General features: G+C 38.4%; 3 protein-coding genes across 3 annotated transcripts; 2 read left to right on the top strand and 1 right to left on the bottom strand.

Annotated features, from left to right (window-relative positions):
• The first annotated feature begins 277 nt into the window (after window positions 1-277).
• LOC137945441 (iron-sulfur assembly protein IscA, chloroplastic-like) lies at window positions 278-5,079 on the top strand. The gene is made up of 4 exons (XM_068791335.1): window positions 278-586; window positions 2,175-2,501; window positions 4,052-4,267; window positions 4,524-5,079. Exons 2-4 carry the CDS (start codon window positions 2,345-2,347, stop codon window positions 4,664-4,666), a joined length of 516 nt encoding a protein of 171 aa, XP_068647436.1. The 5' UTR covers window positions 278-586; window positions 2,175-2,344; the 3' UTR covers window positions 4,667-5,079.
• Window positions 5,080-5,272: 193 nt separating this feature from the next.
• Window positions 5,273-9,313, top strand: LOC137945440 (uncharacterized). The gene is made up of 9 exons (XM_068791334.1): window positions 5,273-5,629; window positions 5,720-5,807; window positions 5,897-6,010; window positions 6,286-6,368; window positions 6,876-6,990; window positions 7,383-7,474; window positions 8,401-8,466; window positions 8,667-8,760; window positions 8,986-9,313. Exons 1-9 carry the CDS (start codon window positions 5,373-5,375, stop codon window positions 9,094-9,096), a joined length of 1,020 nt encoding a protein of 339 aa, XP_068647435.1. The 5' UTR covers window positions 5,273-5,372; the 3' UTR covers window positions 9,097-9,313.
• Window positions 9,314-9,629: 316 nt separating this feature from the next.
• On the bottom strand, window positions 9,630-14,430 carry LOC137945439 (polyadenylate-binding protein 2-like). Its single transcript, XM_068791333.1, has 7 exons — window positions 13,991-14,430; window positions 12,234-13,012; window positions 12,041-12,118; window positions 11,858-11,947; window positions 11,270-11,572; window positions 10,351-10,581; window positions 9,630-10,280 (listed from the first exon to the last, which is right to left on the bottom strand). The coding sequence occupies exons 1-7, from the start codon at window positions 14,253-14,255 to the stop codon at window positions 10,053-10,055; spliced, it is 1,974 nt and encodes a 657-aa protein (XP_068647434.1). The 5' UTR covers window positions 14,256-14,430; the 3' UTR covers window positions 9,630-10,052.
• Window positions 14,431-15,908: the final 1,478 nt, after the last annotated feature.

The following is a 15,908-nucleotide window of genomic DNA, read 5'->3' as shown; positions in this document are numbered from 1 at the left end:
TGGAGTGCGCTCACTTCTATTTTGTCTTTTTAGGGAAATTTTCGGTGCCCTTTTTACGAATGGAATGTAGTGAGGCATCGGACAGCATCGGAAGCGGGTCGGTTGTCTGAGATGGACCCGCTTCCGGTTCGTTCATCTGACCGTTAGTCAAAGTGCCTAATTTCTCTCTCCACGAGAAATTGATTAAGAAATCCCTATTTGTTCTGATTTTTTGAATTTGAAGTGAGTTTGGGCGTACTCCAATTCGAGCAAAGTCTGGCGGGAATTCTGGGGGCCTGAGTTTTCATATTTTTCCCTATTTTCGCACCCTTTTTCCCGTAACGCTTCGCCTGCTCTCTTTCTTGCCTTTCCGCACCTGCTTTTTCCTTCCACCTTCATCAAATACAAGGAGTCCTTATTCTCTCCCCTCCCCTATTTCTCAGCTCCATTTTTTCGCTCCTTGTAGTTTACATTAAAATCAATATGGTCAATTATTTGGTGATTCAGTCCAATCAGACCCGGTGCAACTAGGGAAGCCTCATCTGCCATGTCCAAGAGAGGAGGGGATGAGATCGTCCTATCCAGACGGTTTCTGCGGCCAAAACTGGTCAGGTTTATCGGTTCTTTCCTTCCTTTTAATTTTTTTTTTTTTTTTTTATACTTTGATCTCTCCGATCTGGGGTTGATCCAAATGAATCAGGTCCATCTGGTCGGTCCAATCCGAGTTTTCTTTATTCAATCAGTCAAACAGATAGCTCAATTTAAAATATTGCCACTTGAGATTAGACAGTTAAAAGGGTATTTTTAAAATTGAGCTCTTTAGATCCTACAATTTCAACCACAGTTCAACCCCAAACAAAACCTAACAGCTTAATTATTTACTTCTTTTCCTAAAATTTCAAGGCTAAAATCCCCAAATAAACTAGCTCAGTTTACCAGATGAACTAATTAACCCAGCTGGGATGTTTGGCTGTTTCGAAACCCTACTCAGCTAAGTCCCAGTTATGGCTTGATTAAGCCAGGTCAAAGCTGGATTTACAAGGTCAACTAGCTTTTTGTAACAAAAAAGGCCAGACCAGATCAAGAAAAATTAGTTATTTGATCAAATTTGGAGATTGAAAATAACAGTTACTAGAGAAGCAAAAATAATAGTTTTTTAAGAAAATATATATATTTTAAAAACACTGATTTTATAATAATTTAAAATAATATTTTAGCAATAAACAGTGTTTTCCCAATCAAACACGGTGTTTTTACAATAAAAGGCAGTGATTTTCGTTGGTAATAAAAATAATAATTTTAAAAATAGTTCTATGGTAAAAATAATGATTTTAACAATAATTTTATTAATTAGTACCGCTTGTTTAATTGTTTATTGATTACTAAGAAATATTAAAAAATAGTCTCACATAGATTAGTGGATATAATGATTTTAAATTTATTAATTGGAAAAAAGGTTTTCTAAGTGGTTAGTCATTTTAGGATAGGGCCTTCAACCAAAATTTAACATGGTATCAGAACAAACCATTCAGTAAGGAGTGTTAAGAAATAGTCCCACATGGATTAGTGGATATAAAGATTTTGAGTTTATTAGTTGGAAAAAAAGTTTCCTAAGTGGTTAGTCATTTTAGGATAGGGCCTTCGATCCAAATTTAACATGAGTATGTTGGGCTCCACCTAAATTATCCACTTGTAGAGCCACAAAAGAGAGTGGGCCTATATGTGAGTGACAGTATTAAGAAATAGTCCCACATGGATTAGTAGATACAAAGATCTTGAATTTATTAGTTGGAAAAAAGAGTTTTTAAGTGGTTAGTCATTTTAGGATAGGGCCTTTGACCAAAATTTAACCAGAAATAACCGGTTACATCCCCACCAAGTTAGTTTGAACCCACAGAAGGAAAAAAATTATTTTTTGTTATTTGATAACAGATAATTGATAGAAAAAAAAATTATTTTCTCTCTTAGTTAATAAATTTTCTCTCACAAAATGATAAAATTTGGGAAAAAAATAGAAACTACAGAGAAAATTTTAAAATATTTTTTCATTTTCTATATGTATCTAAACCAAATAAACTATTATTATTTTTTATTTTTTCTTTCATTTTCCATAGAATAAGAGAAAAAAACCTCTTTTCTTTACTTTTCTCTCGAGGGTCATACCGAATGAATACTAACCACAGATTTGAAAGCAGATCTTTTGCAATTCGAGCCCAGTTTCGTCTTTGATCAAGAGCTACGGCTCGCGAGAAGATTTGACTCTACCATTTTCTTACGTCTCGAGTTCGACTCTCCCTAGTCCAAACTCGAAACTATATTTCTTGTGGCAAGCGCTTCGCCGGCCCTTCCTCTGACTTCCTCGCTTATGGCTCTCTTTGCGACTTCTCACACTCTTCCAATTTGCCGCTCGGTCAGACATTCGATTTCTTCGCCCCCTTCCACGTCCTCCGTCTCCTTCCGGCCGTGGTCGACCGCTGCCAGTCGCCTGAAATTCGTCTCGATTCGATCCAGCTCCCTTTCTGGTAATCAACCTTTCTGTAATTTTTATTTTGTTGATCTTTACTGATGTTTATAACTCCTCAAATTTATTATGTCGTGATGAAATTTGGCTGTGTTGTGAAGGTATTATTTTGTTGGGTACGTTATCCGTTTACATGAGGCTTTAAGGTTTGTGTTTTAGCTTGATCGAGCAATTTGTGTAATTCCTCCTGAGCACTTTTTTTCAACAGGCACGCAGTGTTCCTTCGAGGGATTCGGTTTAACTGAATGCTTACTCAAGACAAATATGTCTTGAAAATGCATGGAAGACAAGAAATTCTTATATTCCGTATTTTATTTCCGCTACTGTCTGGAGCTGTTGACTTCAATCAGTATGCAATCGCCAGCGACCTTTCTTAAATGTAGACATAAGATTTTAACGTATGGAAGTACTTTTAGATCTAAACCAAGAATGATATCAGTTAATAGGGAATTTTTAAGTTTTGGCTTATCTTGGTGTTGGCAATAGTCACTTCATGATTATGTTCTTGGTCTATTTCCTATCTGTGCTACAACATTAACTTCTCCCATGTTATTTACAGATCTGGAAATGGTTAAGAATGAAAGGGTAATTGTGGAGAATTTTTGTCCTTGAAGAATAATTTGTACTTTTAGTGGAGTAATACGTGTAGACTTGTTCTTCTATGTGTCAGTCTTTAAAACGATTTAACATTAGTTTCCAATGTCTATGCATAAGCAGAAGCTTCTCTTGCTAATTAGACATTTCATCCTCTTGGAGGACTTGGATATAAGTATGATTAATGGTGGACGGCCTTGATGTGTGTTTTCTTCAGAGTCTTTAGGTTGTTTTTTTTGGAGAGATTTCCTCTTTGAGCTAGATATGATAAGCTTCTTATGTTTCCCCTTTAATTGAAGCATCGACGAGGGTATAGCCGTATGGGCATTGTTAGCTTTCAGTGGAAGATATCATTCTCTTTGTTTATCTGAGTTATTTCTTATGAGCTTTAGGATATTTTACCCATATAGGATTTTTTATGCAAATTGCAATTCGTTCTTTTGCATATAATTTACCCATAGTCCATTTTCAGTCTTCATCAATGTCCTAGGAAATATAAGTGTATGTGCGCTTTCTTCAATTATATTCTTTTTTTGTCCCATCTACATAAGGACAAAAAATTTTAAGGTGCAGATTTGGTGTATCATACCCTACAATGTAAATATAGTCCTTGTGGTGTAAACTCCACCATTATGAATTTGTTTTGGAATATAGAAGAACAAAAAAAAATAAAAAAAATTGGTGAGAAACATGAAACCCAATCGTTTTGGTCATCTATCTGAATTTTCATCTAGTGTCTTTATCATTGAAGCCATTTCTCTGTATCCTCTCCCATGGGTTGCATTTGTTTATAAAGTAATGATTCCAAGTTATGGTAATCTAATTTCTCCTTAGGCTGTTTCCCTCCCTTTGGGAGCAGGAGAGCAAAGATATCCAGATAAGCTGTCAAGTTTGCAGCGTTTTCTTGTTTGTTCTGTGGCTTTTTCTTTATGTAGTGATTGTTTCCTGTGTTTTCAGCCACTACACCTGGGAGCATCGCACCGGCAATTTCATTGACTGACAATGCACTTAAGCATTTGAATAGGATGAGGTCAGAGAGGAATCAGGATCTATGCTTAAGAATTGGGGTGAAACAAGGTGGCTGCTCTGGCATGTCATACACAATGGACTTTGAAGACTGCTCCAACACAAGACCTGATGACTCTGTCATTGAATATGAGGGATTCACCATCGGTAAATCCCTCCTTGTTTCTTGTCTTTCTTTCTTTAGAATCTGACGCAGTAGAAATAATTATAGTATCATTGGAATCCCATAAAAGCTAATATGAACAATCAAGCTCAATGCCAATTTTAAGGATGTATTTTACTTTGTCTGTCACCAATTTTTCATTTCATTTCAAAGAATTGATATCACTTATTTAGAGAGGTGTTGCAGTTGGTTTCTGCCTAGCAGTCTAACTTGTGTTTTCTTTTTGTTTACTCTCTGCAGTTTGTGATCCCAAGAGTCTCCTCTTCATGTTCGGGATGCAGTTGGATTTCAGTGATGCCCTCATTGGCGGTGGCTTCTCTTTTAAGAATCCCAATGCAACACAAACTTGTGGTTGCGGCAAATCCTTTGCTGCTGAAATGTGAAAAAAAAAAAAATATAACCCAGACTGTTTACATAAACGAAAAGAAAGTTCAAATGGGCACATACTGTATTTAGATTGTAAACTGGACATTGATTCTCAAGAAAGAGCCATTAATCATCTCGTCACTCTTCTGTTGAATACGTGAACTAGTTTAGTAATATCTTCATGTATAACTATTACCTCTCTGTTAGTTCAGAGGGCATACTCTGATTCTCGAAATGGCAGGACATTTCTTGAAATCTGGAATGATCGTAATTTGACGGAGCATTATGTAGTTGATGGTTACAGTGCAGTAAGATTTAGTAATTTTGTCAAAAGATTCGGATTGTGTGATGCAGACTTCAGTGGGTCTAAATATACATGATCAAAAGGGAAAAAAATAAAGGGCTTAGCTTTGTCGAAAAGGTTTGATGGAGCTTTATATAACGTGAATTGGAGTAGTAGATTTGGTCGATCGGAGGTAATTTCCCTGACCAGGATGAACTCTGATCACAACTTGATCAGTAAAATGTAAAATGAAAATTATTGTTTAATTTGTTCTCAGCAGAATTTGGGTTGTTCATGCAGCAGTAAAGCTTCTTCTCTCTTTCAAACAGCTTCTGACGGGCTTCTCTTTTTTACGGCGACTCATGGTGGTCAAGAGAAGAAAGTTTACTTTTGTATACTCATAACTGTCAGGGAGCTGAAGTGATTGGTAGTGGTAGAGGATGTTAGGCATGGCTTCCCTCCATGGCCATCCTATATGCTGCTATCCTTCAGCCACCAATTCCTCCCGAGGGTTCTTTTCTTCCACCCTTCACGGCGGCTTTCTTCAACTTCAACCTCTCAAATCGCGAGAGTCCGTCCTCCTGTGCCGTGCCAAGTTTGAGAAATTCGAAGGTCTCCAGGATGATGTTGATAATTCGCCCACCACTCAACAGCCTACCGTCGGAGAAGAGCTAGGTGACCAAGAAGAAGATGACAGGTTCTGCTACCTCCTACTCATTCGCTATAATGTTTTTCTTTGCCCATGATGGATGAGACTCTGTTTGATGACCAAACTCTTATGTTGCAGTGACTTGCCAAGTGACATGGAGGATGCAATCCGGCAGTCAGGCCGTGCTAGTGCAGTGTTTGTGTCGTCCGGCGGCATGAGAGCAATTGTGCGTTTCCTATTATTCATGTTATCTGCAACCTTGGCAGCGGAAGTCAATTTTAAGATTGTCATTTGTTCTTGATTTTCTACTTTCAGGTAGAACTTTTAATTCCTCAGTTGCAGTTTCTCGATGATGAAGGTGCTCAAGCTGCGCTCTGGGAATTGTCGAGAATTTTCCTGGAGTCGCTTAGGGAGGAAACCGGGTTCCAGGTTTGACCGTTGCATCTGTTCTTCTGAACTTTGTTTCATGTATTTGAAGTTTAATTAACTTATGAATTATGTAGGGGAATTTTTTCATCCTTTCGACTTGTGTTCTTATACACACTGATTTGGCACTTTAAGCTTATTTCAAGTAGTAGGCTTGTCAGCTCAATATCAGTTTGAATCAAAGTAGCAGTCTTTCATTGACTCCATTTGCTCATCTCCTTGGCTGAAGTTCACCTGTAAATACTGTAAAACCCGGACCTTCTTTTTTCCTCTTTCAGAGAATAAAAGCGATTTTTCCTGATGCTGGAGCAGCTGCACTGCTAAAACACCAGTGGAAGGATGCTAATTTCGGGTTCTCAAGGTGATTTCATGCCCTCAATATTTTATTTTTTATTTTATTTTTGAAAGAATGAGTAGGCTTTCCTCATCATTAAAGTAGTAATAATTGTCACTTCGAGTGGAAGTGCCTGGCACATGCTGCAATATGGATACCTGGCAATTATAAGTCGTCACCCCTTGATTCTTAGGAGAAATTATCATCCCTGTTTTGGTCCAAAAAACTTATGCTATATAGAGCTGAAGGTCTAAGACTACATCTTCCAATCAGCTTGTAGAACAGGATGTTTAGGAGTCTCCAATATACAGATTTTTGGACTATTAGGTGATGCCTCAACTGGTGGATGTAAAATTTTGTCCTATATCTATATATTTATTCAAGCTTCAATCATTCTGGGACTCTGCATCTATTCTATGACGAGCTCACTCAATTAACCTGATAAACTTATATCAACTGTTTGGTGTTTTTCTGTACCAGTTGCATTGTCCTTAAATACCTCGTGTAACTGTGCTTTCTCTTATCTTGTAATAGCTTGAGTGACAGAAAGCCAGTTGAAAATGAAGATGAAATTGTGGTCATGGTGCTTCCTGATTACCAAATGCTGGAATATGTCCAGCGAATTGCTTCCCAATTGTCAGAGGATCCGGTATGGCTGAATTTATTTATTTTTTATTTTTTAATTCGCTTACTGAGTTACTCTTACGCATAAAGATATGGTTGAGGACTTCACCCACTTGTGATGTTGACAACAAACAGTAGATCTACCAATCTTCAAGTTTTCATGAGTAACCCTTGCTCCAAACTGGGAAGAACTCTCCAATATGTCTTAGCAACTTATAATAATTTGCCTGAAATGTCTGCTAAAAAAATTAACACATTTGAGAAAACTCTATGTACTTGAATTGGTGGCATCTTGTTCTTGTCCTTCCAGCTGCCACTTGCTTTGTAATATTCAATAAAGGCAAATCATGCAAATTCCTTATGTTTTCTTCTTGCTAGAGAGATCCCTTATACTAGATTTCTGATTCTTATGTTTAGCTAAAGCCCCTTATCATGTGGAACCCACGTCTTATCAGTGAAGATGTAGGAATTGGCATCAATGTTCGGAGGCTGCGTAGATACTTTTTAAGGTACATTTTTAATGGTTGTGATCAACCACAGTGGTCGTGTGAAACACTGTCAAATTGTGCTTTAAAGGTTCAGAGCATTAAAATTGTATGTTTCTCTTTGACTCCAACTTAGATTTCAGGAATGCTACTCCAAGACCAGGCTGTTTTGCAGTGGCTTTACATCTATTCACTGAAGAATTTTTCCTCTAGAACTGTGGACTTTTCATTTTGGTTAACTTGAATCAAATTGTTTAGTAAAATTTTTGGAAACATTACTACTTCCCAGTACCTTTATGAAGGAACTGGGATCACATTATGGCATGAAATGATTTATTATTTAAGAAATTTGTAGATGAACGAAGCAGAAAATCTTTAGAAAGAATTTTACCTCTTGCATACTGTAAAGTATAGGCGATGAATGATGGGATTTTCTAGTTTGCAGTAGTAGGTGATAGAAGTTTCAAAGAACAAGAGTTCAGATCATAGTTTACCAGCATTATCACTGGGTAGGATAGTAGTATTAAAAGAAAAAATGAAGTTTCTAAATTAATTAATATCCATCTTAAAGTTAGGTAGCTACATAATTTTTGGTCTCTTCACTTTGTTACAAAGGCATTGTTGATCTCGCTTGATTTACTAGAAATCTATGAACACTCTTAAAAGAATCCAAAATCTTTTCATTCTTTTGCAGGGAAATGCCAAGAGGCTTCTTAATTTCTTTTCCACACCAAATCCTAAGTCTGAGCCACTCCTATTCGTTTCTTTAGTAAAAAATAAAGTTGTGCACACTTCTGGGTTGCTTTTTGGATTTTTATTTCTGACTCCATTTTATGAGCTGATTTTTCAATATTAAAGGATATTGTGTTTCATGTTTGAGTATGGAGGTGAACATTGTATCCAGTTGCCTATCCTGGAATTTTCAGTGACAATTGTTTTGCACCATGCAGTACTTTTACAGTAGTATACTCAATGAGACCCTTGCCCTCAGGTGCAGTCTTTCGATTCTATCCAGGGTAAGCAACAACCCCAAGTTTCTCTCTCTTATATTATCCAAAAGCTTGAAAAGTGCATTTTAACTGATATTTGTTCCATCCAGGGTAAGAAACAACCCTAAGTTTCTCTTACTCGTGTTATCCAAAAGCTTTTAGGTGCCGAACATGACAGACTAAGTGCATTTTTAACTGATTCCTCTTCGTTTCTTAACATCCACCAGCTTGTGGAAGGTGTTCTATGATGACAAAGACCGGCCAAATCGATACTTGCTAGCTAAAGAACAATACAGCCGGCCTGATGCAGAAGAACTTGAGGTCATACAGTCCAGGGTGTTCTTTTTTTATTATTATTTTGATTTGTTTTAATTTTCTGTGCATCTCCTGGGGCAATCTGTTGCTGGTGTTACCAATGGCTGACTCGCCTTTCAGGGTTTTGTGGACATGGAGTGGTGCCTTCAGACTCTGCTTGGCTACAGAATTTTTATGATTAGATTTCTGAAGCTGCTGGTTCATGAATATCTTCTTTTGTTTTCCTTGCAGATAATATTTGGGGAAGTGGCTGAAAAATCAGACGAGGCGCCATCATTGTTTGTTAAAGCGACAAGCATGTTTTCTTCCCTAAACAAATTCATGAAAATCATCTCCAGATGATCCTTCAAAGCTCAGATAGTATCTGAGTGGTATCATATGGTACTTTGAAGCAGTTTTCTTGTATGTAAAGCCTACTTGAGGGTTAATATTACATCTGAGAAAGAAGTTTTTATCTTCAACAAACCAGTTTTTTATGAAAAATTGGGATCGCTGGTCAAAATTTACAGAAAACAGATGGATAGAACAGTATAAACAAGAGTAATTTCAAATATGGGTAGTTGGATGCTGAAATTTCATACACGGCCTTGTAATTCAAATCTAGCTGACACAGATATCTCCGAGGCACCCATACATTACATTTTCCACGATGCAACGGAGAATCTAGTCGTCGTATTACTTCTGCTCGAAATGCCTTGTGAAGTGATTCCTCGGAAATAGTGTCAAAGAGAGAAAGACACTTTACCCTACTCAAAAGAAAAATCCTTAACCGGTCACTTCTCTGTGACTTGTTCATTAGATAGCAGATGTTTCCTTCTGGGGTTCGAAGTCCCTTTAGGCGCAAAACACTTGGAGCCCTCTCCTTCGATCTCATCGTCACTGTTGTAAATGTAATAAATCCTATCAAGGGCAGACTACCCACCAAAAGAAGTGCTCGGTCAATAAAAAACCAACCACAACGGCAAAAGCCAAAATAATTCGTTTTAACTCGGTACATAATATCTAATCCTGAAAATCACCCAATACCACCTTCAAAAAGTTACCTTTACCTAGTCCTCACATCAAACCAGACGCCCAAAAATTTCCAGCAGCATAACTGCTAGGTATATTAATAACCTACAGCCAAAATCAAATATCTAATGGAAAAGCAATATAGTCAACAAAATAAAAGACTCCTCCAACGACACACCCTTCCAGCTACTCACCAACCCCAACCAGCTACATGAATGAAAAAATCAGCTCCTTACCACCATCGCTATGGCCAAGGCAGCTCCCAGTCTAGTATAAAGAAACTGCTTTCAGTCGTTCAGGGACAACGCACCAAGCTGGTCAACAGCGTCGGGGCTTGATACCTGAGCTAACCGGAGAACTTCCATGGCTTCGGCAACTTTCTTCTTCAAAGCATCAGGAGATTCTATTAGGTGAAGAACCTCCGTTTGGTCCATCTCCAACAGCATTCCAGTAACCTTCCCAGCATAATCTTGCTCCAGACGCTCAACTAGAGGAAACAGCTGCTCTCCCAACATCTGAAAATTGGCACACGGTTAAACCGAACTTGAGACAAGCAGAAAAACAAAACCCTTTTGAGAAACGTACCAGTCGTTGATGCTCAGGACTTGCAGAAGCTAGAGCGGAGGCAAGTGCTGTAATTGGAATAGGCCCAGGCCTGGGTGCATCCAATGGAGTTACTGGCATTCCAGAAACATCCAGGGGCATTGGCATCATGGGACCCATCAGACCCTGAGGAGGCACCATGGATGGATCAACCCCATTACGAGCATCTTGCATGTATCTGAATCCACCTTGATTTGCATTTCGCTGAACCAACTGACATTTTGGAAATTGCAAAAGACCATCGAGCAGGAATTAGAGAAAAAAAATATTGACCATCAACCATTTGCAGGTAGAGACAAAACCCAGATCCTTCTCATACGAAGAAAACAATTTTATTGACCCAACCATCAGAAGGCAATGTAAAGTTTGGCATTTGTTTTTAATGTTTATCGTTTCTTTTGCAGATAAAAGCTACATAAAAAAACTGGTTTCAAATGAATGAATGTAAGGATAAATATTATGCAAGAAAAACACCACCTTGCGGGCAAATGAAATATTGCACTACCAAATCAACACTTAATAGGAGAAAGCCAGAGGAAATAACTAGAATAAGTTGCTTCTTGATTACTTTGACCGGAATGATAATAGAACCAATTATGGCTTATTTCAAGAGAGATTCAACCAACATGCAAACTAACTAGTTGTTTTAAGCCACAAACCACAGAAACAGAAATTTTAGACAATCTGCCATAATCTCCATGAAAAATTTAGTAATATAACAACAGCACCAAAGAAGGCGTGTTGTGTCCATCTAGGAAAATAAGAACCATCTAAGATAGTACCTTTGCAGACGAAGAAAAGACTATATCCCAGTCGAGCTCAAGAAAACAACATAAAATAAACATCAACTTTAAGAAGGAAAAGACAAATCTAACCAGATAACTGAGAAAGGCTAATGTACCTGCTGTTGCTGCATATGCTGAGGGGTTCCACCACGTCTTACACCCATACGCTGTCCAGGCTGTCCTTGCCTCTGGAGATGATATGGCATTATAAAGTTTGGAGGTACACCAGGTCGAATGCCTGGTATAAGTTGCTGCTGGAAGCCATATCCAGCAGGTTGAGGCGGGATGAGACCAGGTGTACCTTGACCAAAATACAATTGCTGAGGTGCTAGCCTAGGTGCACCTGGATGGAATCCAGGCAAACTTGAGGGCATAGCAGGTGTCATTCCACCGGGAGCTCTTAACTGAGCAAAATGAGCCTACAAAATGTTAAATAAAAATACATTGTAAGCATTTCTAGATATCTTGATTAAAGCATCTAGCCTACAACCGTGATAATCACCATTGCACAATTTGACATAGTATATAAAATTGCACTTGCTTGATAGTTAGTTTGCAGTACATTCAGTAGGATTTAAAAAAATATATCTAAAGATTTCTTGCCACATTAACTTGCAGGAAACTCCCAACTTATTTATACACCTTGACTCACAACACGAGAAAAGAAGATTTCATATTCGCTGGGAACCTAGAACAACACATACCTGCAGTCTTGCTTTTCTTTCTTCTTTGTGTTGTGCAACAGCAACATATAGAGGTTTCCTCCCAACCATTTTCCCATTCATTTCATTCACCTGAACAATATCCATGAGGTATATGTTGACAAAAAAAAAAGTTACAAAATAGAAAGTAAAAGATACATGCAAATGATAGCAGATTTTACATACAGCTCTACCAGCTTCCTCTGGAGTAGAAAATGCCACAAACCCAGAACCTCTACTCTGCCCATGCGGATCAAGCATAACCTGAAAAGAATTAAAAAAACAAAACAAAGAAGATCATTACTCAATTAATACACACCAAAAGGTCTTTCTTTTATTGTTTTAAAATCAGAATCGGAGATAGCTCATCACATCGTACCTTGCAGGAAGTAATAGTTCCAAAATCAGAAAACAACTCTTTAAGTTTCTCATCATCGATAGAATCATCAAGATTTTTCAGATATAAGTTTGCACCTTGTAATTTTTCTAATCTGCCATTTCTTTCCTGCTCATATTTTGCTTTCAGTTCTGCCTCTCTTTCTGCTTTCCGCTGAGCCCTGCCCACATACCAAATTTTATCATCACTGGAAGCTTTTCCATTCAGATTCTCAACTGCAGAAGCTGCATCTTCAGGGTTCTCGAAATTGACAAATCCAAAGCCTCGCGAGTTTCCATGAGCATCTCGCATAACTACTGCACTTGTAATGGGACCATAATAACCAAAACTTTTCTGAAGGTCCTCATCAGTAGTTGTTTCAGAGAGGTTTTTCACATATACATTAGTAAACTTTGGTGATCCATTAGCACGTTCTCGTTCTTGGCGACGAACAAAAAGGCCAACATAGACTTGTTTGTCATTTATCAGCATGCCATTGAGTTGTTTAATGGCATGTTCTGCTGCCTCTTCCTGATCAAACTGTACAAACCCATAACCTTTTGACTGGCCATTGTTATCAGTGGCCACTTTGCAGGATAGAACAGTGCCAAAGGCTGCAAAAGTGTCATGCAATGCCTTGTTATCAATGGTTGGGTCCAGGTTCTTGATAAACACATTAGCATACCCACTTTTCCTGATACTAGGATCACGATGAGAAAACATGATCCTTACTGGTCTACCATTAAGAGGAGTAAAATTCAAAATCTCCATGGCATTAGCCGCTGCAGTCAAAAGTTCAGTCATGTCAAATTAACATGATATTAATAAATAAACCTCATTTCCTACTATCTGTAATGAGTAGCATAGAATGCTTTAATTTAAGGGGAAACACTCGACACACAAGTCACCAGAAGTAGATGAGAATTCTAATTCATATTACCAAATAAATTTCCACTATTGGCACATCAGTGTGAGATACCAAAAAGTTCCATCACATGGTGTATTTCCACACCTAGATAAAATAGTACAACAAGGATTTCACCTGTTAAGTCATCAGCATAACTTGCTCAGAGAAAATTTATGAAGAAACTTTGAACGTTTCATAGTTCATTCACAGAGATAAAAGACCAGGTGCACAAAAGAGTTAGTGGAAAATACGGAATTAGCCTAGTACAAAGACATATTTCCATTTAAAGCTGCAAATACATTACTGAGTATTCAACATGTAAGCAACAGGCGGCAGTAACTGCCAACAAAGAGACAGTGCTTTGACAACAAGAAAAAAATATTTCCTTCATAAAAATGAAAAACAAAACAGATGAATGAAACCGTCATTCTTCCTGTTACTGCACTGGAAAAGTTCATATAGGGCTGAAAGCATTCAACTAGAAAAGACAAATAAAGTAATGATATAATGACCAAACGAACGGAGCAAGCATGACAAAGGCACTGCCAATTGAATACCAAAAGAATCCGATAGCGGAATCGTTGAAGGCATAATAAATCTTCAAAAAAAAAGAAAATTTAAAAACAATCGCACTAGTACCACATCTGAATCGGTAACACTGTAACACTGATATGAAAAAAATAAATCAATCCTAGAGTTAAAATCAAACGATGCATATAACAATATCCACCTCGCTACTGTATATAGACAAGCAAAAACCAAACATGCAGAACAGAGACAACACCGAAACCCTAACCCTAAAAGCAACTCCATACATTAGACACTGAAGCAGAGATCGTCTCCTCGGTCTTACCGTCCTGCGGGCTGTTATAGTTGACATAAGCGTATCCGAGAGAGACTCTTCTGATCTGATCCCTGCAAACCCTAATAGAAACAACGGGAGCGACCTGGCTGAAGAGATCATAAAGCTGTCCCTCGGTAACAGTAGCGTCGAGATCTCCAACATAAAGCGAAGGATTGTTAAACCCTGACTGCGGACTCTGCGGTTGAGACTGAGATTGCTGCGACGGCTGTTGTTGTTGGATCGGCTGAGGCGGAGGAGGTGGAACACTAGCCATTGTCGATCAAAAGAAACCGGATAAAATCAAACGCAAAGAAAAAAATAGATACAAAGTAGGAATTCAAATGGAGACCGAAGGAAGAGAATAGATATTTTTTTATTTTTTGTTTTTTTATAGTTTTTCTAACGCTTAAGGTTTTACAGAGGGGCGGAGGGAGGGGGAGGAGCGACGGAGGGACGGAGGGAGGAAAAACAGGGAAGAGAGAACGAGTCTCTTAAAAGAGGAAGTGTAACGCCAGGGCAACTGCTTAAAAAAGGAAGGTTTGGCACGCGGGGATGCTGAGGTGGCGACAAGGGAAGCGGTTTCAGAAGGAGATGCACGTGCGGGTCGCTCTTTTGAATGACAACGTGGATCGTGAGAAACAAATAAATGACGCGTCTCTCTCTCTCTCTCTCCTCGTTCTCTAACGTCCGAGACGGACTGAAGCAACCAGCAAGAGTCGTACTTTGTCTACTGAATTCGATATAGAAAAAAGGATCGTTCGCCACTCGCCGGGTTTATTTATTTCAGCCGAGACCCCGAGTGGGGTACAGTTTGACCCAGACCAGACCAGACCAGACCAGACCGGGATTATTATTTTTTCCCAATGTTTTCCTTACTTCTAGCATTGGATATCTCTTCTTCTTTCTTTCTCATTTGGGAATGTGTTTGTTACTTATTAAACAAAATTTTATTAAAGAAAACATACCATTTGACAAAACAGGGTGAGTCTGCCATGGAAAACGAATCTGCAGAGAGAAAATTATTACAGAGGGGGGGAGGGAAGAGTTACACTAATCATCACCCCTAACTGTAACAGCACACAGTTGGGTGAAACGGAAACAGAGGAAGGATAGAAAGCAGCCGTGGGACCTCGCGATGATGATTAAGAAAAGAGGCCTTTTTGGCAGCTGGAAGAGTCGTAGGAATGACGACTGAGGGGAAGAAGGCTTCTCTGCTTCTCTCCTCCTCTTTTCTGCTCCAAGAATCCAAAACCGAAACCGAAACTGAAAAGGGGGTTTCGTTGTGGGAGTAGTCGAATTGTCGTCTGGAGGAGGCTATCATATCCATCAACAGAAATTGCATGGAAAAGACGGCCACAGCTGCAGTTTGAGTGCCAGATTTCTTGATAAATAACGGCCAAATCATACCTTCAGCTGCCGCCATTACATGACGCGTATTCCCCTTCGCTCCTTCCCAAATTGTCTTTCTTTTCTCCCCGTAACTTCAGTTTTGCCCACGCATCCACTCCACCCTCCTCATTTTTTCTACAAATATTTTAGTTCCCTAACAGTTCAGAATTCAGAACTGTTTTAATTTTCATGTCTGTGGAATTCGGAGACGGAAGAATGGAGATCGAAACGAAGGTCTCAAACATGGGTTTGCCAGGCCAATGTAGCAAATATGAGAGCCAGATAAATAACTCGTTTTCTTAAAATAAAAAAATCGGATTTTTTAATGAAAAATTATTCAAAGCTCCAAGAAAAAGCTTTCAGAACCTTTCATTTATTCAAGATAAAAAATTTATTTTAAAATATTAAAAGTGACATATTTCATGTGTTTATTCAAGATAAAAGCTTCAGAAAAAGCCCCCATCGTTACGGCAGAAGCAGTGAGTGGCATATATGGTAAATAGATAGAAAATAAGAGGGGAAGTTCTGGGTAAGCCCT

This window comes from Aristolochia californica, unplaced genomic scaffold (genome assembly GCF_029961685.1).
Source record: "Aristolochia californica isolate CCGP_79_NKW_82.1479 unplaced genomic scaffold, dmAriCali1.0.hap1 SCAF_12, whole genome shotgun sequence".
NCBI lineage: Eukaryota > Viridiplantae > Streptophyta > Magnoliopsida > Piperales > Aristolochiaceae > Aristolochia > Aristolochia californica.
The sequence above is the reverse complement of the archived record's forward strand: the minus strand, read 5'-3'. Positions and strand labels throughout refer to the sequence as shown.